The 23,674-nt window shown below is 34.4% G+C and overlaps 1 protein-coding gene across 1 annotated transcript in view; it reads left to right on the forward strand.

Annotated features, from left to right (window-relative positions):
* Window positions 1-2,480: 2,480 nt before the first annotated feature.
* The window catches only part of LOC137410188 (uncharacterized), a 28,820-nt gene continuing 7,626 nt past the window's right edge, over window positions 2,481-23,674 (forward strand). The window contains exons 1-6 of the mRNA XM_068095769.1: window positions 2,481-2,582; window positions 7,825-8,008; window positions 9,463-9,622; window positions 11,910-12,102; window positions 13,078-13,274; window positions 15,173-15,343. Of these exons, the coding sequence (XP_067951870.1) occupies window positions 7,833-8,008; window positions 9,463-9,622; window positions 11,910-12,102; window positions 13,078-13,274; window positions 15,173-15,343 (897 nt within the window). The 5' untranslated portion in view covers window positions 2,481-2,582; window positions 7,825-7,832. The remainder of the gene's footprint in view (window positions 2,583-7,824; window positions 8,009-9,462; window positions 9,623-11,909; window positions 12,103-13,077; window positions 13,275-15,172; window positions 15,344-23,674) is intronic.

The raw sequence follows: 23,674 nt of genomic DNA on the forward strand, positions 1-23,674 counted from the left end.
GTTAGCTAATTCATATGAAGTACAAACAAGTTTATCCCATGCCATTCTTTTTACAGCCATTGCATCAATATTTTCTGATAAAGTATAATATCTTATTTCAAGAGTAACTATGTTATATTTCTCTACTGTTATACAATATAGCAATGTCTAGAATAAAATGACGTCACAAACTATATATAAAATATACTATGTAAAATAAAAAATATAAGAAAATCATAGAAGAATACGGAAGCTTTTTGATGGTATAAACTAACATTATGTGAGTTCATCTATAAGCAATAATTCAACCTGATTTAATACAGATGCTCCCCTACTTACAAACATTCGAGTTACAAACAATTGTACATACAATGTACAAACGATTCTGCGCGTATGTCTGACGCTATTAGTGACGGTGTTACCGATGTATTAGGGACGTAAAGAGGCACTACTCAGAAGCACCACCCAGTATCCACGTTCCTTTGCCCAGTTCGTTGCTGTGCATAAGTGCGTGAACGTATCTCCAGTGCGCAAAGAACTTTTTTATTTTTACTGTAAAAATGGACTGGAATTTGCCGACCTTTACTTGGCATGATCTAGACTAATAAATAAAGAGAAGAGAGTGCGCGTAGCTCCATTCAGTTTTCTATTACCGAATGAAATTTCACTAGCCAAAGAGCGTATGGCTATCTGCTCTTCTCAACTAAGTGAGCGCGCTCCTTTATATACCATAATATCAACCGTTCCTGCTAACGGCAAAAGGTAAGAACACGCGATAACCAGGTGAATAAATAGGACCGCTAGGGCGTTGGTATAACAACAATATAAGTTACGATAAGTGATAGCGTTATGACGGGGTATCAAATATAACAATAGCATTACAAGCGAAACAACAATATAATAAGAGGACAACACATACAGAAAAATTAGACAACAACGATAAGTGATAACATAATGATTAAAACAATGATATAATAAAAAGGACAATACATACAATAAGTAAGAAATGCAGTTTTAGGGCCCGGCGTACATCAGAGTAATCTTTCTATTTTATTAAATATTTTTTCAGTACAAACCAATACAGGTTACTTATACAAGCCTTAAACATACTTATATAAACTTTCAATATACTTATATAGGCCTTATAAATAAATTTTAATGCAAAATATAGCACTTACGCAACTTACGAATGAATTCACTTTATGAACGATCGTTCAAAACGTAACTCGTTCGTAAGTTGGGAGCGTTAGTAATAACTACATTAAAGGTTGACTTGCAACAAAATTCACATTACCATTATTTGATATGAAAAGCTTCTCTATGTCTTACTCTGTTGTGTTGTAGGTGCAAAATATGTGGAAAAGTGATTACAAGCTCTTAAAAGCTCAAAAACGAACAGAAAACCGTAGCCACACGAGACCGCCGTAGTTTGGATTCCCTTTCCAAAATGGCTCAAATGTGATGTAGTTGTGAGAGATGGTTTCTGTTTACAATTTCATGCAACCTTATTTGTCGAAAGATTTTCACAAATATACTTCACTCATTCAATAAAACTATGTCTATTGTTCTTACGCGTCTGTTTTATCGTCATTGTAATGCTGTCACTTTTAGCACGGATATCTTATACTGTAACTTACCTTGAAAAATCGTGAAACTTTTGAACCTTAGCTCGAAGGAGTACATATCATTGTCTGATAATCATGACGAGCCTGTTAGTTACCTGTGATAATCGAAAAGTGCTGCAAAAATTATTTGTGAAGTATTGGATCACATGATCAGAGAACGACTTGACGATTGAAAAATGCCGAAACAAAACTGTAAAGAAGTGAGCATCTATATTTGATACGGGGTCTTCGGTAATACCCAAACTGTTTGTCATAAACTAGTACAACAATAAGTTTTATATTGAGCTTTGTATTGGCCTTTCAATTCGCGTGAGAACCTACGTGACAAGACGATGACCAAATATTGTGGCATTGCCATCGAAATAAAAAGATTCAAATCTACGGCCGCTTTTCATTTTTGAGCTTTTAAGAGCTTGTAATCACATTTCCACATATTTGGCACTTACAACCCAACAGAGTAAGACATGGTGAATCTTTTGATACCAAATAACTGTAATGTGAATTTTGTTGCGAGTCAACCTTTAATGCTCATGACATTTATGACATTTACCAGAGGAAAGCAATTTAATTTCACTGTTAAATTAGTCATACTAGCTATCAAAAGCTGAATTCTTGTTAGTTGTCATTTTTTTCTCTGACACAATCTATTGTAAAATAATATGCTGTTTAGGCAAAATAACAAAACAATACATATTTTAGTACCGAACAATACATGTACATACTTTAGTACTGTAGCATGAGATTTATTTTATAAGCCAACCAAAGTTTTCCTCCAGCAGCTTATTTGCGTAATCTTTGTGCAAATAGCCATGGAGACTAAACCTCTACGGCTATTATTATTCTAAGCAAACAGAGTCCAAAGCGTTATGGTCTCTAAGGCTAAAGCGATGAATGATTGCAACGCTTGACTGGAGCAGTTTCATTTCTTACGTACGTTCCGGTACTACTAGGAGGAAGCTGCCGAGCAAGACTTTGTTGGTGAGTAAATATACTTTTGCATCATTTTCTATAGATGTATATCATGAATCTCAATTTGAAAGTGACTAATGGAAATCTAAACTATCAATGATAATATACATGTAGACTGAACGTAATTGAGTGGCTGGACACTCGTCAGTATATCTTCCAGTTCGGCTATTCACTTTGTCCTTGTGTAATGAGCTGATTAGGCTACAGAGTATTAATGGCTATCAGGCTGCTCTAGTGTAATATACTAAACCTAAGTTTCTAACCCCAAGGCTAAGTGTATTATTTTTATACAGTTTTACATGTAGTATCATTTCATCGATGTCTCATTTTTTATTAGGCTACTAGACAATATCTAACAAAGCTACTACTATTGTTAGACTGATGAGTTAAGGAGATGATCATAACATAGTTATGTTGTACTGCTGTGGAATATTTCTATATAATTAATAGTTAAACATAGTAAATATCTTTTGAGCATTTCATAGGAACAAATAATAATGAGCTACTCGCTAGTTTGTCAGAAGCTGCATATTGTATTAGTATCTCTCCCAAAAAAGCCTTTTGGCTTTGATAGTATATATTGATTAGTACCATCATACTTCAACATACGAGTGCCCCAACATGCGATAAGCGCGATATACGCGCTGACTTTTGAGCAAGTTATTTAATTATTGCAATTCTTAACAGCTAAATGAGTAATTATTACTTTGGGGCACATGTTCAGAATTTCAGTATCTAAAAACACACTTTTACACAAAAATCATCTTGTTTAGGTGTTTTTTTCTAACATGGTATCAGGTTATTTTTGATTAGAGATTTTAAACAGGAAATAGTGCCTTGAGATGCCATCAAATTGACGTACATGCTCATTTCCAGAATGCATTAAGCTCGTATGTCAAGATATGACTGTCATAAGCATAGTTGCTTGTTACTTTACATTAGAGAAACACAAACAGAAGAGCAGACGCAGCAGCTCACGACCATTGTGATAGAGTGACAGATAGATGCACTCTGAGTAATGTATTGTAATCTACTCTAGTAATAGTTCAGGTTGGTGTAATTATTGTGTCTGTTTCCCGTGCTGCTGAACCAGTTTGGCCTTCTTTGCATCACAACTTTGTAGTTGCCATTCTGTGGTGAATAACTTGTATAACAGACAGGAACCCATCACCTCTATAATAGTAGCCAAACACTCATCAATTGTTAATCAGTTTTGGGTATAGTAGGCCTTCATGTTATATTAGACATTGAGGGATTTTTATTTTTCACTGTGCAGCCTATGATTGCCTATAAGATAAATATCATTAACAATGCATTGGTTCATTGTTACGCTTTCTCCTATGAGATTAGCCAAAACGCTCCTAGACTCTGTCAGCAATAAGTCAATTTATTTTTGCTGGGATCTAACCAAATTCTGGGTACTACCTTTTATCTCAGAATTACCGATTCCATTATGTTTTTGAAAACAGTCATCACATTGGGATACAAAGTTTGTGGTCCTTGAGTCAGATTTTACTTGGTTAGTTTTGTTTCACTTGCAGTTTTTGTATCATCCAATGTGGAATATCTACTTTAGGATCACTTCTATGAGCTGAAACTGCTCACTGATATTAAAATCTCTGATTTCATGGTAACCTTATTTAAAATCTGGCAACCACTTGTATAAAACCAGCAACTCAGAAACCATTTGTGGTAGTATTGTGGAATTTATTTTTCAGTAATCCTAATCCTAAGATCCTATTTTTAATTAATTAATTAAAACAAAAGTATTTGTATTACATGCCATCATTTTCACAGCCGTTTTATGAAGCTTTTCTCGTAAAGTAAAATTATGATACGTTTTCCTACTGCTATATAGTATGTATCTCGAATAAAATGATGTTATAAGCTATATAAATAATTTCATAATATAACGTATTGTAAATAATTGTCTCACTGATAGCCGATTGTTTATTTGCAGTATATTGACTGCTACAATGTTTCAACAGACTGAAAATCTGGCTGGCTCTTCTAATGTTGGTGACAGCTCTCTGCCTGTGCATGTCACTTTGTAAAGTCCTTTTTACGGAATATTCATTTGTTGCCGCTGTATGAGGTTATTCTCTTTCATATGAAGTTGTGATGATGAATAATAATCATGATTTAGTTTAAATTTTATCCAGTTTTCATAAAAAAATGTTTCATTATAATGTTTAGACAACTCCAAATTTTACTGATATCCCATTTATTCACATAGTATCATTTATGCCAGTTGCACAACTTTCATGCTTGATTCTATCAGCATTTCAATCACCCTAGATTTTTATGCTTGCTTTTTGATGTATTGCTGCGTTTGCTGCAATCTTTTTTCGCTGTTGTTATATATACGATGCAACAATTTATTATTTATCGCGACTTTTGTTGTTATAAACCATGAAAAAGCTGATGTAAGTTCGAGCAATAGACAGCAGCTTCACAGCTGTCTATATCATTTTGGGTAATTATTGGCGCTTATTGTTCTTATGAGCGTATTAATGCCACAAAGTTTGGTCCATTTTAATCTTGAAACATCTTAGTGGGCAGAACACCTCAAATAACATGATTTGTGGCAAATGATAGAATAATACTGATACTTTTTGATAAAATAACCTAACATTTTGTGCAAGTACTTCTTTAGGCATTATTTAGCCTTTTCTAGGAATAACTACTCTTATGATTATGATGTTCTACCAGAAGAAATCTGTTTAATTTGGTTTATAAACAAGTTATACAAGCGCTCAAGAGCTGATATCTTACTAGTTATTATGGTTGTTTGTTTCTGATGATATAATATGTTGGAGAAAACTGCTGCTTGGGCATAATTACAAAACGATACAACTTAAAGTACTGTAGCAGGAAATTTATTACAAGCTTTACAAAGTTTTCTTCTAGCGGGTTGTTTACGCGGGGTTATTTTTGAGGAATGTGCAGTGGAGACTATTCGCTTAGGTCTATTATTATTGTAATAAAACCGAGTCCGAAGGGTTATGGGTACTAAGGCTAAACCAAAGCATAATCGCTACGCCTGACTGGAGCAGTTTCATTTGATATGTCCGTTCCGTTCGGTAGTACTAGGGAGAAGTTAACCTAACAAATTTTGCTGGAGAGTAAATAGATTTTTGCATCATTTTCTGTAAATATATATCATAAGTTTCCGTTAGAATGTGACAGCTCGAAATTCAAGATCCCTGTGGCTAGTTGATGATTTTCTGGTCACACACAGAGAATATAATTAGTCAAAGCACTTTATTCGCAGCAAGTGATTACATGTAATACAGCAGCACTGTGCTAATTCAACTGACCCGTAGCATAACACGCAACTGCTCTATCAAGCCTACTGCAATGTTTACATAAACATTCCTGTGGCATCTACTCGCTGCGAGCACTGTCAATGTGCAACTATAGTTGAAGATGACAAAAGTAGGTGGCTGTAAGCATTACGCATGCTGATGATACAGTACAATATTAGCAAGCATTACTTATACAGCAAAGCATTACATAAAACACAAACAATATTAAATGAATACTACTTCAACATGTTCAGACAATTCCTATTTACATGAAAAATAATTCTACGTGTTCAGACGATTCCTATTCAAACCTCCTCCTGATTTCTAAATCACATCAGTCAATTACATAAAAATCTGCGAACCATTGTGGCGGGTGGCGTTCTCTATGGCTGACACGAGCCTCATTATGGTCTACTATTTCTTGATTAGCATTGTTTTCGTTTCCAATGTCTGTCTTTGTCGTCGTCGGGTGGTAATTGGTATGGTAAATCTATAGAAACTTCTGCATCACTGGCTGGATTACTTGGTGAGATTCGGTGACAAAGCTGTAGATCTGCTATGTGTCGTGGTATTTCATCTAATTTAGCAACAGTGTTTGATAAGAGTGCTGCGACTCTGCCAGTCGGCCAAATTGTAATATACTTTTACTTGACCGGCTTCACATAGACTATATCTCCGGGCTTAAATGGATTCAAGTGTCTTGGCATGTCTCAGTGCGTTGGTTGCAGTGTCAGGCAGCGATCTTAACTGATAGTTGAACTGTAAGATATCATAATATCTCAAAGAATAAGATCACCGGAGTTGACCTAAATATGTCAGCTGTATAGGACAACCATTATCTTGTTATAATAACATCACAGTAACATTCCAAGAATAACACTCATTTCGCAAGCTATGCAATGCTTACTGTTTTATTTACATGTATATTGACAGTCATTGCTGACATTAATTAATATGAACAATGTCTAAAGCCAACAATCTCATCCTGTCTCTGCCTTCAAGATTTATTCTTGAAACATTTCATCATACTTAATGATATATCTTCCTGTGAACTTTGGTCGTGCCATCGGTGTCTAAAAACATACAATGTATATTTTGTCTAATGTTGTGCGCCACATATACCAAGTTGTGTTTGACAATGTTTATACTTTGACGTCAATCATGCTGTCACAGTTTTTGTATATAAGAACGGTTTTTAGCTTTATATCAGCAGTTATTTTACAAGCGGTTGCTATGTACACACTGTATCTGACTCAAATATAATATCTCGTTTAATGGTTAGAGTGAACGCCTTGTTTCACACAGAACCCATAAGTGTGAGGACGGCACCCCCTCACAGAACAGTGATTCAGCAGATACTGCTTTAGCAAAATTTGGAGTGTGGTTGTACCAATACAGCATCTCCTGAACACTTCCGCCAGTCCTGGCTCACATGATTTATTTAGCTGCATAGGTAGGCAGTTGATAGGCTTAATGTTAGGCAACACATGGTTTTAGCAATAAAACAAACAGACACATTGTGCGTATTTATTGTGTATTTGCCCGTTATTTGTAATCTATGATTGCCTATAAATTAACCATCATCAACACTGCATTGATTCATAGTTACGCTTTCTTTTATGAGGTTAGTCGGAACGCTTCTCGATTCTGTCAGCAATAATAAATTTTATTTTGTCTGGGATTTAACAAAACTTTTGGTACTACCCTCTATATCAGAACTACTGATTTCATTATGCTGTTAAAGACAGTCATCACATTGAGATACAAAGTTGATATATAAGAGTCATCTAGTTGAAACAGTATTTGCCTTGCTGCTTGAATGGGCTTAATGGGTGCAACATACAATTTAAGCAAAAAAATAAACCCACACAGTTTGAGTATTTATTAGGTGTTTGTCAATGTAACCTTAGTCTTGAACTTAAAATATGAATTTATATTTGTAGTTCTAAATATGGCTAACATGGAAGAGATTGTTCCACCTGCCGTGGAATGTGGTTTCTGTTTGAGACAAGGAGTAACTCTACCCAATCCTCATCAACTTACCTGCAACCATGTACATTGCCTTGAATGTCTAACTGGCTTCTATGATGAGAATAACATCCTGATATGTCCATGGGAAGACTGCAGGTGTGTTGCTAGGTGACAAAGTTTAGTTATAGGGTCATGTTAAAAAGCAGACAAATGTTGTGTATTACATTTAGTTAACAACTTTGTGTGTCAGTATACTCTTAAAATAGAGTCTCAAAATATTATTATTCCATAATTTGCTTTGCTAGGCGCTAGCAAAGGCTCCACGCCTGATATTTTAAACAATATAATATAATGACGTGACTTTATTCCATAAACAGTGTTATAATGATAGGGATAAACTAGTTAAAGTAATGTTTAAAGATAAAAGTAAAAATGACCAAATTTCAATCTTTAAAAAATAAGAACAATAGGGGTTTCCCTCATGCAGTATTCTGTAAAAATTCCTATGTATGCAATCAAATGTGAATGATGATTATTAGAACATTTTGACTTATTAGCTCATATATTCTGTATGTCAAGTCAAAGCATGAAATGAGTTTACAGCCAGCAGCAGAGAAATGCATGAACTTTGGATATTGACTGAGAACCGCAAGATGTAAAGTAAACACACTACTAGGAGCTGTTGTGTAACCTATCAGTTCAATGATTATGACTCCCGGCTAGTCGGGCAGGCTTCCTGCTGGCTAATGTAAACAATCAGATACAGTGACATGTCCCTAGTCACGTAGACCATGTCCTATTATTAGGGATATAGTCACTAGTTGCTCTGGATGAAAAAACCAAGAAATATTTAATTAAAAAATAACAAACGCTAAAGTACCAATGTACTTGATCACAAGTTGAAATTGATGTGTCTGTAATCAAAACTCTGACGTGTTTTTTTTTCAAATTTCATAAATTGTTCAAAAACTTATTTTCCATTCTTAACAGAATGAGATGAAGTAAGGGGACAAGAGAATATAGATTTCAAACCTTTATTAAACAAATGGCATATTTAAAAACAAAAGTTGAAGCTATCATAAAATTAATATTCCTTGTTGAAAAGCAGAAATGACTAACGACTATTATCTCATATCACATTAATTTGATAAACTTAGAGTTTTAGGCGGCGAGTAGGCAAAGCACGGATTAGAAGTTATACAATTTGTTTTGCAGTTATTTTTAATATTTCATAAACAATAAAGTATTGTATATATTACCAATGATATAATGCATGCATGTTGCTAGAAGACAGCGTATAAACATTGCTTTCATGTTTTTAACCCTTTGAATCCTGACTGTTTTTTTCAATGTGTAGGTAACCCTGGGCAATTTGTCTAACGAACCAAATTTTTTAAACACTTAATAAATAAAATTTAATTGCAACCAGTTCACAAACATCTTTATCCACTTCTTTGGTTATAATAACAAATTTTATTATCGCGGAAAAAGTCGATGCGACTCATTTGTTGGTAAAAGTTTGCCCTTCTAATAACCTAAGTGATAGTTGCTAAAATAATAGAAAGTGGTTTGCGTTTTGACTGTTAGCTTTGATGAACTTGATATTGTAGAGTGGTCTGTGAGGTGCCACTAGATAAGCTGCCATCATATGATGTAACAAAGGATAAGCCAAGATCATGTGATCCCTGTGCCAAAAAAGGAAAAGACGATCAACATGCATTTTCATATTGCCCACAATGTAATAAGATTTTCTGTGTCCGACATCATGAGGTAAGGAATGCTTTATATATTATGTTCGTATGGTGTCAAAATCATAACACAATGAAACACAAACCATTTGTTAGTTATTTTTGGGTCGTGTAAAACGCTTCTGTTAGTGTCTTTTTTGTTATGTTAGTCTATGTAATCTTCACTATCTAGTGTCATATATTTTATTTCGTTTTTGCTAAGGTTGGCTAAAATAAATTATGTCATCATTAACTTTATGCTGTCTGTCAAAAACTTTAACTATCTGATGCTCTGACCAAAACTTTGAGTCGCCTCTACAGGATTTTGAAACATTGTTACAATTATGTTGTTAGTCCATAAAACGTAGTCGATCTAGTAATACATTAAATTAACGGTATTAATTAATTTAGTAAATATGGATGTGATATAATAATAAAGTTAAATCCATAACTTCGAGATTACAGACAACACGTTTTACAAGTGATAAGATTTGTTATGATTTATATAAAATTTCTGTGTTGGTTATTTGCTAAAAAAGACACTATCTATTTATCGACCAGAGACTCTTTTCACATGTATCACTCGTTATGCCACGAATGACATACCCACTCAAATCTTAGCTTTAATAGAGATGACCTCATTCAAACGCTTATATCTCTGAACAGGATTAGTCTACAAAGAAAAAAAATAACATCAAATTGTAGCTGATATTTTAGCCTTTTATTGATGTTAAATTCATTTAATTGACTTTTATTGATTTTATTTAACCCTTTTGTAGGGGAAACGACCAGAATGTCGTTTATCGGTTGCATGGGGAAATGACATTTATGTCTATGTCGATAGACGTTTATAGAGCTGTCGCCTAGTAGCATTAAACAAAGGATATGAACACTAGTAAGTTTTAAATATCATCAACAAGATATCGGTCGATGATTTACAATATAAAACAATTATCTGAGAGGCGTTGCTTTGTGCTAAAAACTAAACAAATCGCGCCTCCTTGGAAAAGATAAAAAGTTGGAAAAACAAGTCAACATCGGCTCGACTTTCTAAACGGTAAAAGAAAAGATTAGTTGATCCTGCGATCGTTAGTGATTTTTTGTCTGATCAGAATAAAAATAATTCAAATGATAGAAGTGATGTAAACTTTTTAGTCTTTTAATATACTTGCAATATACAAAGAAAACGATCGTTATGGTGGCTCGCACGGCTACGTTATAGCGTTTGTCTCTACCGAAAAAAATGCTTCCAAGCATTTTATACAGGGGCAATTGCACATGGTTGTACTTTTTTCAAGTAGTACATATATAAATGAATTTTTATGTACAAAAATTTATGTTCATAGAAATCAGTTCAAGATTTGAGCTATGCATGTTCATAAAATATCGATTTTATGGAATTTTCGAAAATATATTACATGATTTTTGGTTGTTTTGGGGGCATATACCTGGTCAAAGGGTTAATTATAAGTCAGATTGAGAAAAATTTTACCAACATTTTAGTTTGTTTTACAAAAGGCAGGGGAATTTAAATCATAAGTACTAATCAAACAGTAACAGCAGTCATCTTGTTTTTATTAGGTCAATTTAAATAACTTTCGTTAAACAGGTATCCAAGACAATTGAATATTATCGTTCAAGAAAGTCATTTTGTTGGCACATTCTCTTTTACATTGTTGTTGTTTATTAGATATGTAAAACAACAGTTGTATGAGAATTTTTTAAAATGTTTCATATCATTTTGAGTTTCTGTCTTTTTGTCATTCAAAACTTCATAAGTACATATTTTCTCAACTAAAAACACATGCATTTCTTTCAATTTTATTTCATGTTATCTAACAAAATCTGCCAAACTTACAGACAATTTTTTTTATATTTTATAAGTGCTGAACCAGCTGGGTCAATGTAAATGGTTAGTTAGCAATGGGTCAAATTTTTAACCACCTAAAGCTTTCAACGATCAGAATATATAAAATTTCTAAGATGCCTTGCATGATGTTTAAAGTACATTGTAGTTGTATTAAACTGTAGACTTTTAGTGTCTATCTACATAGATAAGGTCGGTTTGTTCAATGATTAAGGCATTTCAATTAGGGCTAAGGTTGCAAATAAATATTTCTTCAAAGAGTTCGTGGCAATCTGTGATGGGATTAGTAAATTTAGCTTCTGGTAACACATTTTAATATTTATGTACACTTTACTTTATGGTTACGTCTAGCCATTGAACTATATTAGCATTGATCAAGTGAGCTACTCTGTATTTAACTACTTATACTTTATTGAGAACAGCCTCCAATGGTGACAACATGGTAACAAACTTTATATTATAGATTCATCAGGAGTATCAGGAAGAGTTTGGTGAGCCTCATCCAACCATAAACATGGAGCAATATGAACTACTGAAGTGTCAGCAAAGCAGAGTCTGTGCTGATCATGACAACAAACCAATCAGTTTGGGGTGCAGAAAATGCTTAAAGATGAGTTGCACTGAATGTGTCTCTTCTATGGGAACTTGCTCCGAGGGTAAATGGCTTCACATAAAAATTTTGCCTGCAACACATATTTCACAATGAAATATTTTTCATAATCTCTATGACTGTAGTCCTGTAGCAAAGATCTTATCCTGTAATTTTGTACTAGTTTAGTGGTAACTGTTCTACATGTGTAATAAATATTATAAACATCAGCTTTAAAGACAAAGCTTTGAAAGGTAAAGCTTATATTCTCTGTCTTACATGATACATAGCAATGCTGAATAAACTACCAACAAACGGGTTGAATCAATTTTTTGATGTTATTCTTTCAATAAAAATATTGTTATATAGAAGGTTGTTGATAAATATCTTTGAAAATGGTTAAAAATAAAAAAGAGGTTTCTGGTCTGATACCCTGTGCAATAATTTATTTGATTGGTTTACGCTGTTACTTTGAAACAGCATCTGTAAACAGAATCATGTGAATGCCAGTTTTAGCTGGTATGGTTTCTGATACACCCTTCACGAAATACCGGCTGTTAGGGTTTAATGAGTTAAACCTTTGGCTTGTGAAATGACAAAAATGATATTTATCGGTTGTGTGGGAAAAAAATGACTTTTGTGTCGCTTTCGGTAGACGTTTGTAAAGCAGTGGTCCAGTAACATTAAACAAATGATATGAACGCTAGTAAGTTTTAAATATCATCAATAAGATATTAGTCGATAAAACACAATATTAAACGATTATCTGACAAGCGTTGCCTTGTGCTGAAAGCTAAAGAAATCATGACTTTTGGATTTTTGAAAAAAAACTGAAGTTTGAAAACCAGTAAATATCGCTCGATGTTCATAATGGTGAAATAAAAATTTTTTTGATCCTGCGATCGTTAGTGATCTTTTGTCTGAACAGTATAAAGTAATTCAGTTGATAGAAGTGGTGTAAACTTTTAGGACTTTTGATTTTATATGAAATATATTTTACATGAAATGCTGAAAATTTTGCTAAGTTATCAGTTTCATGCAGGAGAGTCCCATCAGCTAATGTCTTTGAAAGAGCTTGTACTACTGCTAAATGATGAAATAAACAAGCTGAAGAAAGAGATGATTGAGAAGGAAGAGGGTTTGGAACGAATCTTCAAGTTCACTTCTCAAACACTTGCTGAATATGACCTGGAAACAGCTCAGTCAGTAGAGAAGATACACAAGAAAAAAGATGAGCAGGTTGGATACTCTAAAGAATTGTTTACTCACAGATTAGATCGATTGACCAAATGTAAATATGGACAAGCATAAATAATTTGAAAAACACCAAAATTTGAAATATGTTTTCTGAAATTCAAAAAAGCCTCATTCCATTAAAGAATAGAGAAAGCATAATATTATTATCCTTTATTATTTATCTTGAGGTGTTGACTGATGTTCTAAAAAAAGCATCAAGGAGATTGACCTACCAGAAGCTGGGATATAGCCAGCCAAACATAGGTCTACTAAAAGAACATAAGTGTTTTGGTAATCATCAATATATGACGTATGAAATCGACTTGTGTGCCATTGGTCAATTAAGCCAACTAATGCGCTCTCCTATAACAATCACGGTGTTTTAATTGGTTTAATCCTCAGAAGTATAGAACAATCAAATTGGGCCTAACAATCATTGCTCTAGAATTCCGAACCAGTCCCTCTGACATGTAGATTAGTTTTAGCATAAAATAGTTACACGCATCTACTATTTCGCAACATTTTGCTATCTTGCTAGTTCAGCTCAGTTTTGTTGTTCTCCCACTTAGCTTCCCTATTCAGACTCATCTTTAGCGTTGTTCAGATTTTTTTCAACTATAGCTAATAAATGGAGTCAATTAAATCAATCTCGGTTATCATTTGGAATTTTCTACAAATTATACTAGTTACATCATTTATTCTATACGCAGTTATACTATTATTTTGCATAATATGCATTATGATTATTTTATTATTCATAAAAAATAATCATTGATAAGATAATAAATCAATAGAAAAATCAAATCAAAAGTTATCGTTTTCTTTTCTTACAGCAAGAACAGCACGGTCAAGTTATTCTTTTTAAGATTTTGACTGTAATGAACTTACAGTCTGTTAACAGTGACGATAATCATGAAAATCAACTAAAATCTGCAGTAGATACACAGTAGAAAATTGATGAATGAACAAATGTCACATTCCTATTTCTTTTTTTAAACAAACTGCATATCGCGGATGTCGCATATAGACTATACACGTGCCATTCGTTGAACAGAGGATCTTCGGAGCATATCCGTGGAGATCGAGTTAAATTTTGAAACACAATAGTCAAAATCTGCTCTTCTCTTTTTAAAAATCATGGCGAGGGGTTGTGGGCAACTGCCTTTACCACACAATGTTTGCTTGGTTTTCCTGAGAAACCAGAGCTAGTTTTTAGATTATTTCTTATTGCGAGAAGCGTTTCACATTTCATAGCCTAAAACCATCGTTATACGTAACGGCGGTAAGGGTGCCCAACTCCGGCACATGATCATTAAGTCGATTTCATACGTCACAGTTCTTGGGATTTTCGAAGGGTTTTCCTCTGATTCTTTATTAGGTAGAACTGTGTTTGGCTGGCTATATCTCAGCTTCTAGTGGGTCCATCTCCTTAATTCTTTTTTAGAACATCAGTCAACACCTCAAGATAACTAACAATAATATTATGCTTTCTCTATTTTTTAAACAGCAAAAAGGAGCAGCTTAATTTAGTCATAAAGCTGCTAAAAAAAATTCATTAAATCATCCAAGCATTTTTCAAAGATCCAATACTCTATCTACTTAAAGATTGAGTTGCAACAAAATTCACATCACAGTTATTTGGAATCAGAAGGTTCACTACGTCTTACTCTGTTGTGTTGTAGGTGCAAAATATGTGGAAATGTGATTACAAGCTCTTAAAAGCTCAAAAAACGAACAGTAGATCGCCGCCATCGCGAGACCGCCGTATATTAGACTATGACAAGATCTGCTTTATTTTAGTCATTAGAATAGAACACTTTTGTGCATCATTAGATCATGTCACATTCTGTGCTTTCAATTGATTATATAGATCCACTAAATAACAAATCCTTTTTTTGCAGATGGAACTACTTTCTTTGAAATACAAGGAATTTGAGGAAGATTTCCAAGAAGCTCGGCTAAAGACTAAAACTTGCATCACTGATTTTCTGGAAGATAAAATATTGGTTAAATGGACCCAGTTGAGGAATCTCACACATAAAGTAGATTCCAGGGCTCAGCATGCTCACCAGGTATGTGTGAGTTTTTATATAGGTGAAAAACGTGGATCAATTTTCGCTTATTTCCTAAAGTTTGCTAGCACCAGCATTTAAAAAACCACTGCTATATGTAATTTATTGATAATGAAATTAGCATCATGCCTGTTTTTTTCTTGTGCAGCTGCAAAAGGTCATCACAGTAAACATGAAAAAAATCAATAGTTTTGAGTCGCTAGGTTTTATTAATGTATTATATTAGCAAGTATTGAGTTTTACAATGAAAAGCGTTTAGCTCACTTAAGAACTATTTTGCTACTAAATTATATTTTGTTTTAGTGAAGTGTTCAGAAAAAAACTTAATATTTAGCTTACATATAAATTGTCGTAATTTTTTTCAACTACAAAACTTAGCAATTGACTTCCATGCTAAACTAGTCAGCTTAAAACTGTGTGACCATTAACACTGTAACAGTACAAAATGTGGTGTAAACTGAATACGGGTACTCTTTGGGCTCTTCCCCTAATATTGTGACCAACAATTTGAGCAAATCCTGAATCTGAAGATGTGTCACTATTACTATAGATTGTGAATTTCTTGTTAGTATTGTTGAATACAACATGTGACTTTAACTTAAATTGCACTACTGATAAATAGATAATCAATAGAAGTTCATGGATAAACAGTTTAAGTTGCTTCAGTACTGAATATGTAATAAGTCTGATATAGCTGGTAATTGCATCAAGAGAAGTGCAAAAGAAATCCTCTGCTCAGCGTGTGTTCCAAACATGTTTTCTTTTGCATCAACACAGGCAAATGATTTTTCATTTCATGAAGGTAAAGTTACCATAAGCTAATTACCTAAATATACCTGCTGATCGGAAATGTTTAAAAAGTTCATCAGATTGGATCATGAGTATCTTGGCTATAATCCAGCGTTGTTGCTAGTATAATTACACAGCTCTTGCAACATATTAAAAACTGTACCTCCAACAAAGGTAGTTATCATTCAATATTGAATGTGTACCCTAGTCATGACAATGCTTTTATAAACATACAATGTTTGAAATTAGGCTACAAAGTTCTATATTGAAGGAATTGCCAGACAAAGACTAATGATACATATAATTGCACTAAGTAATAATGAAGAAAATTTAAAAATACATCTAAGGCATTTCACTGAGCTGTAGACAAGTATTTGTTTACACATTTTGCACCTGGAAAAGATAAACAGACAAGGAAAAGTAACAGTTGAATGTACTGGTCCAAATTTCACACTGTTTAATGAAAACCAATAGAAACTACTGAAACCTAAAGAGTGAACTAGCGTAGCTCAATGTAAAAAGTCTACACTTATGTATCGAGGCCGCAAAGTGGTACATGAACATAACGAAGAAATCTCTTGACATAGGGATCTTCAGAATATGACACTTCCCTTGAGCAACAAATGTCGACATGATTTCCTACATTTATTGTTTGATAAGTACTGCAACTCATTTGTGATGAGTTAACCCTTTTGCCAGAGCTCGCTTAGGGATGGGAAAGTACCAGCATACAAAGGCAATTACTAGGGCGATTTGAGCCTTTGACATGACTGCATAAAAATGCAGCAACTTACATCTCAAATGTAGTAGTTACATAAATTAATATGCATATGAAAGCTGAGAGATTTTTTTACAAGCTGATATTTTTACTAGGCAAACATCTTGCAAATGGTTACCTGCAAAATACTCAATTTGTTGAAGCAATGTATTTTTTATTTTTATGTGCTATTTTCCATTACATTTTTCTAATTCATAAAGGTAATTGACAATGTTGTATAAACACTACTCGCAAGGATTCAAAAAGTTCAAAACAATTTGCAAAATAATTTGGTCATCAAAGAGCATTGAAAGTGAAGTTATGAGCTCTGATGCATTACGGCAGCGCCACATGAAATTCTCAGTGCATGAACCAAAAGACCAGCGAAAAATGGAGGCTTGACATGGTCGCCTAAACTTTGTTACAACTTATAGGAAAATTGGCATGGAGCTACATATGAAAGTGCATTGGAAAGCTTAGAAATTTTTTAACAGGCTGCCATGTATTCCCTGCAAATCTTCTGTGAATATTTTATACAAATATCAGGTTTGTCAAAGTTATCACTTTTTGATCATAAAATATCAACAATAAATACATTTTCTAGCAGTGCAAACTATGGGAAAACGGTTTATGATAGGCATTTGCACGGTGTCATGTTTGCAAGAATTTTAAAAGAAAATTGGTTGTCCAATTGCATCCAAAGTAGAGTTAGGTCCTGCTGTGCATTGCGGGTGCAGACCTTCAAAATGCTCATGACGCCATATTGATAAGCAGTGCAAAACAGTCACCCGACATGGCTGCTCAAGTTTTTGTGCAAAATGGCTTTAAGATGCAATTGAATATGCATCTGAAAGCTTAGATACTTTCCTACAGACTGAGATTTTTTCTTCCCAGCAGCTTGCAAAGACTTTGCACTTTGAGATCTATTTATTCATAGCTATGATTTTCTGCCGTCGGATTTATATCTATTTCTTGAAACTATTATAGATACACATGTCCCAGTAACAGTATGTACACGTATGTAACAGTTTTGCACATAAACTTGTTGAATATGTACTAGATTTTGACATTGACCAGTCATTATCTTGTATTTGTATATAGCCGTTGTCAGACTTTTTGTTCGTATTGGCTTACTCATCTGTTATGTAATTCTTATGTAATAATCCTTTAAGTCTATTGTCACACTTATGTAGTAAGTCAGTTGCTGCTTAGCTTTCAAATATACAAGAATAATAGGTTATGGGCCCAGACAGGCAACCAAAAAAGCTGTACACGATTTTGATACCATAACAAAGACGATCGGCTATTATACTGACTGACTAACGACTGGTGAACCAGGAGTTAAACAATAATATCAGGAACAGTAAAACAAGGAATGCTGAACCAGAACTTGGATTGTATCTCTAATTCTACAATGGATAGTGATAAATGGACAATAGATAAGTTGGACAGTCAGAACTATCAGACATGGAAGTTTCAGATGAAACACATTTTGCTGGTAAATGATCTGTACGATATCGTGGATGGTACTGAGAAAGCACCAGAAGGTTCGGCTGATCAAGCGCTGAAAACTGCTTTTACATCCAGGTATTGTAAGGCTTTTTCAGTAATTGCTCTGTCTGTTAGTACTGAACTTCTCTACTTAAAAACAGATACAGAAGCACCTGATGTAGCGTGGAAGCGGCTTCAAAACCATTTTGAACGCAATACGCTAGGAAACAAGTTATTTTTTAAGAAACAATATTTCAGAACAGTAATGAAGGAGGGTACACCTGTAGAACAGCACTTGAAACACATGAAAGGACTTTCAGATAAACTCGCCGCTATCGATGCACCAATTTATGAAGAAGATCAAGTAGTCACGCTCTTAGGCAGCCTTCCAAACAGCTATGCTCATTTTGCAACAGCATTAGAAGCAAGAGTAGACAACTTGAGTCTTGAGTTTGCCCAGCAGTCATTGATAACTGAAGAGTTGAAACATAATGAGTGAAACTCAAATGAATCTAGTTCTGCCGGTGCATCTGACTCTGCATTGGTGTCAAGAAAGCAGCCTAGAGCCAGAAAACCTATTATTTGCTACACCTGTAATAACCTGGGCACAAGTCACCAGAATGCTCAGAGGACAGACGCCGACCAAACGAGCAGTTAGTAAGTGAATGTAGAAAAACTGTATGTGAAAGTGACAATGACTGTGTAGGCAATGAATTTACATTTAACACTCATCATGGCAACACATTTTCATTGCACAGTAGCTCACCCTGGCTAATTGACTCTGGAGCATCGTGTCATATGTCACCTAACAGGGAAAATTTTAATAGCTACAAGAAGCTACAACAGATAAAAATGGTCAGCTTAGGTGATGGTCGAACAGTTGAAGCTGTGGGAGTTGGTACTGTAAAGTGATGCTAAAGCTCAATCGTAGAGTTCAATGTGCAGCTGTATTTTACAATGTACTTCATGTCCCTCATCTAGCTAGCAATTTATTTTCAGTTCGAGCTGCCACTAAGAAAGGCTACATCGTTCAGTTCGGCCATACTCGATGTTGGATTAAAGATGCTAATGGTCGAGTTAAGGCCATGGGATCACTAGCTAATAAGCTGTTCAGTCTAGACTGTGTACTAACTGAAACTCGATACGCAAACACTGCTTGCGCCTAGATTTTGCACCAACGTCTAGTACATGTAAATGACTCTAATCTGGAAAAGCTGAGCAAAGGAAATATAGTCTGTGCAACAAGCTTATCTGCAATGAACATTTCCTTTTGTGAAAGCTGTGCTGAAGAGAAAATGACTCGTGAACCCTTCAAACCTGTGGGAGATATCAAGGCTACCCGTAAGCTAGAACTAGTACATTCCGACGTTTGTACAATGGAAACAGAATCAATTGGAGGTAGCAAATATTTTGTTACTTTTATAGACAATTTTTCTAGATGTTGTGCTGTGCATTTTCTTAGTAACAAATCTGAGGTACCTGAGAAGTTCGAAGAGTTTGAAGCATATACAACCAACCAAACTGGAGAAACCATTCAAACGCTGAGATCAGATAGAGGTGGTGAATACTTGTCTCAAGAATTTACTGACTATTTGAAATCTAAAGGTATTCATCATGAACTCACATCAGCCTACTCACCAGCACAAAATTGTGTTGCTGAGCAAATGAATAGAACTCTGTGTGAAGCAGCACGTTCAATGTTGTGCCATGCTAAATTGTCAAAGCAATACTGGGCTGAGGCCATTTCTACTGCTGCCTACGTTAGAAATCTGCTTCCCACTTCTTCACACAAAAATGATCTCGCACCGTATGAGAAGTGGTATGAACGCAAACCCAACATAGACAATCTAAGGGTGTTTGGATGTCTTGCTTATGCTCATGTTCCAGATCAACTACGACAGAAAATTGACAAGAAGTGCCAGAAGCTAAGGTTTATAGGATACAGCAAACAGTCAAAGGCATACCGCCTGCTTGATGAATTGACTGGTAAAGTCACTACTAGGCGAGACGTAGTATTTGATGAAACAAACTTTACAAACACTGTTAAACCATCATGTGACCGATATACAAAACAGAAATCTATTGTTGTTGAACATTCAGTAAATGAACAGACAACTCCTAACTTCTTTGGGCAATGCATTGGTGAAGGGCAACAGCGACGCTTATCTGCTCGCAAACGTTGACCTCCGGTTCACTATGGAATTGATAAGTATGTAAACCAGGCTCAACATGTTAAAACTATGTGGGAGTGTTGAATATGTACTAGTTGTTGACATTGACCAGTCATTATATTGTATTTGTATATAGCCGTTGTCAGACTCTTTGTTCATATTGGCTTACTCATCTGTTATATAATTCTTATGTAATAATCATTTTAATCTCTTGTCACACTTATGTAGTAAGTCAGTTGCTGTTTAGCTTTCAAATATACAACAACAACAAAACTCATGGAGCAGATTAATGTGTATTGCATCAGAGATTAACTGGTTATGTAGAAGATGAATCGAGTGATGAGCCTGTATTCACACATTTGGTGAAGCAACAAAAGACAAGCAACATTTTTTGTCAGCAGAGATCGCAAGTCATGGACTGCTAGGTTGCAAAACACTATAAATAAACTCTTTGAATAGATGGGAGCTCTGAGGAGGGCAGTGTGCAACAAATACAACATACTATTGCACAACAAATACAATAGATTATGACATTTAAGCAAATTTAACTATGTACATAGGCTAACAATACGAAGCAATGAAGCATTTGTAGAAACTGAGAAAATATAACTTGTAAATGAATTTAGTTAGCATGATAAGCATCAAAACATGAATCACACAAATATACTCCACATGTGACTCTACTGTGAAGACCTTCAGCTTGCTCTTGCTCATCACCGATCAATAAGTACAGCTTGTGCACATAGCCAGAGACAGAATCGCAGAGAGCAAATTACTTTATTCCAAGTATAGATATGTTAGATGGTACATACTGCCTAAAGCTGAGCCATCATTTCCATGCAAGCAAACTTTCATCTATAGATATAAACTTACCAGGCAGAAAAACAGAATATAACCGGTCATATGTCATGACCAAACCTTCTTCTAACTTGAACAATCTATTACCAGCAGGCTGTTCAAAGTGGTCAGTAATACACACAGTATAAAGTAAACCTGCTTCTATTTTTCTTTTTAATTTTATTAAAAATCTGCGCTGATAATAATGGATTGTGGACCTGTAACACAGCAGAGTTGGCTTTTCGAATATGCATATATGCGAAACTTAACCAATAACTTGCCAAATATCTTTACCATCGACATGCTGTGAAGCCTCGCATTGTTTGTGAAGGTCATATTTATTCATTTTGTTAAATCTAACATTTATGATGGCCAATGTTTCAAAAATCTTTTTTTAATAAAAAAACTTACCTGTTAGCAAACTTGAACTTATACTCCTGTCAAGCTGTCAGCAAAATGTAAATCTTTTACTTTTAAGACAGCTTCTCTTTGAAATTTGTAAACACTCCCTGTTTCATAGCACAACGTTTCACTCTCACTTTCGCAATCCGATTCAATCTGTTGATCTTCTCATTGGTCATTTAAGCCAACTAATGCGTTCTCCTATAACAATCACGACGTTTTAATTAGTTTAATCCCTAGAAGTATAGAACAATCAAATTGGGCCTAACAATCATTGCTCTGAGAATTCCGAATCAGACCCTCTGACGTGTAGATTAGTTTTAGCATGAAATAATTACACACAGTCATTATTCCGCAATATTTTACTATCTTGTTAGTTAACCCTTTGGCAGGGGAAACGACCAGAATGTCGTTTACCGGTTGTGTGGGGAAACGACATTTATGTCTATTTCGGTAGACAGCTGTCGTATAGTAATGTTAAATAAAGGATATGAACACTTCATAGTAAGTTTTAAATATCATCAACAAGATATCAGTCGATGATTTACAATATGAAACGATTATCTGAGAGGCGTTGCTTTGTGCTAAAAGCTAAACAAATTGCGATTTTTCGGAAAAGATTAAAAGTTGGAAAAACCAGTCAACATCGGCTCGACTTTCAAAACGGTAAAACAAAAGATTATTTTTTCCTGCGATCGTTAGTGATTTTTTGTCTGATCAGAATAAAAATAATTCAAATGATGGAAGTGGTGTAAATTTTTTGGACTTTTAATATACTTGGAATATGCAGAGAAAACGATCGTTATGGTGGCTCGCACGGCTACGTTATAGCGTTTGACTCTACCGAAAAAAAATGCTTCCAAGCACTTCATACAGGGACAATTGCACATGGTTGTATTTTTTGAGTAGTAGATATGTGAATGAATGTATATGTACAAAAATTTTTGTTCATAGAAATAAACTTAAGATTTGAGCTATGCATGTTCATAAAATATCGATTTTATTGTATTTTTGAAAATAAATTACTTGAGTCTCGGTTGTTTTTAGGGGGGCTTATACCTGGTCAAAGGGTTAAGCTCAGTTTTGTCTTTCTCTCACTTAGCTTCTCTATTCAGACTCATCTTTAGCGCTGTTCAGTTGTTTTTTATAGCTAATAAATGGAATCAATAAAATCAATCATCAATCTCGGTTATCATTTGGATTTTTCTACAAATTATATTACTTACGTCATTTATTCTATACACAGTCATATTATTCTTTTGTATAATATGCATTATGATTATTAGGTTAATCATAAAAATAATCATAGATAGAATAATAGATAAATAGAAGAATCAAACGAAAAGTTATTGTTTTCTTTTTTTACAGCAAGATCAGCAAGGTCAAGGTAATCTTTCCAAAATTATGGCTGCAGTGAACTTACAGTCGATTAATAGTGACGATAATCATAAAAACCAACTGAATGCCGCAGTAGGTACAAAGTAGTGATTCAGTAATTAATCCCTATATAGCAAACCAGCAGAATAGTGAACATCCTATAAGAGGGGAATAGTTACAATCACGGACAGTAGAATTTAGCATGACAGCTTGTGACTCTTAATTATGTTTCAAGGTATTTTTACCTTTTTACGTTAATTAAATTTGTATTTAACTTTCACTTATACATTATCTGTTACCTGCCACTTCATACTATAGTTCACTGTGGCTGTGTATCATATGCCAAATATATTATATACTAATAGATCCTACTTTGTCATTGATTGTCTGTTAGTCCTTGTAATATCAATGCACTGTGTGCTCTGTAATTTTCGCCATCTCCTAAATACTAGTTTGTTTCAAAGCATCATCGGTTTTTTAGAATCGACCTCCTAAACATTCTATTTG

The sequence above is a fragment of the Watersipora subatra genome, unplaced genomic scaffold, assembly GCF_963576615.1.
Source record: "Watersipora subatra unplaced genomic scaffold, tzWatSuba1.1 SCAFFOLD_130, whole genome shotgun sequence".
Classification (NCBI taxonomy): domain Eukaryota; kingdom Metazoa; phylum Bryozoa; class Gymnolaemata; order Cheilostomatida; family Watersiporidae; genus Watersipora; species Watersipora subatra.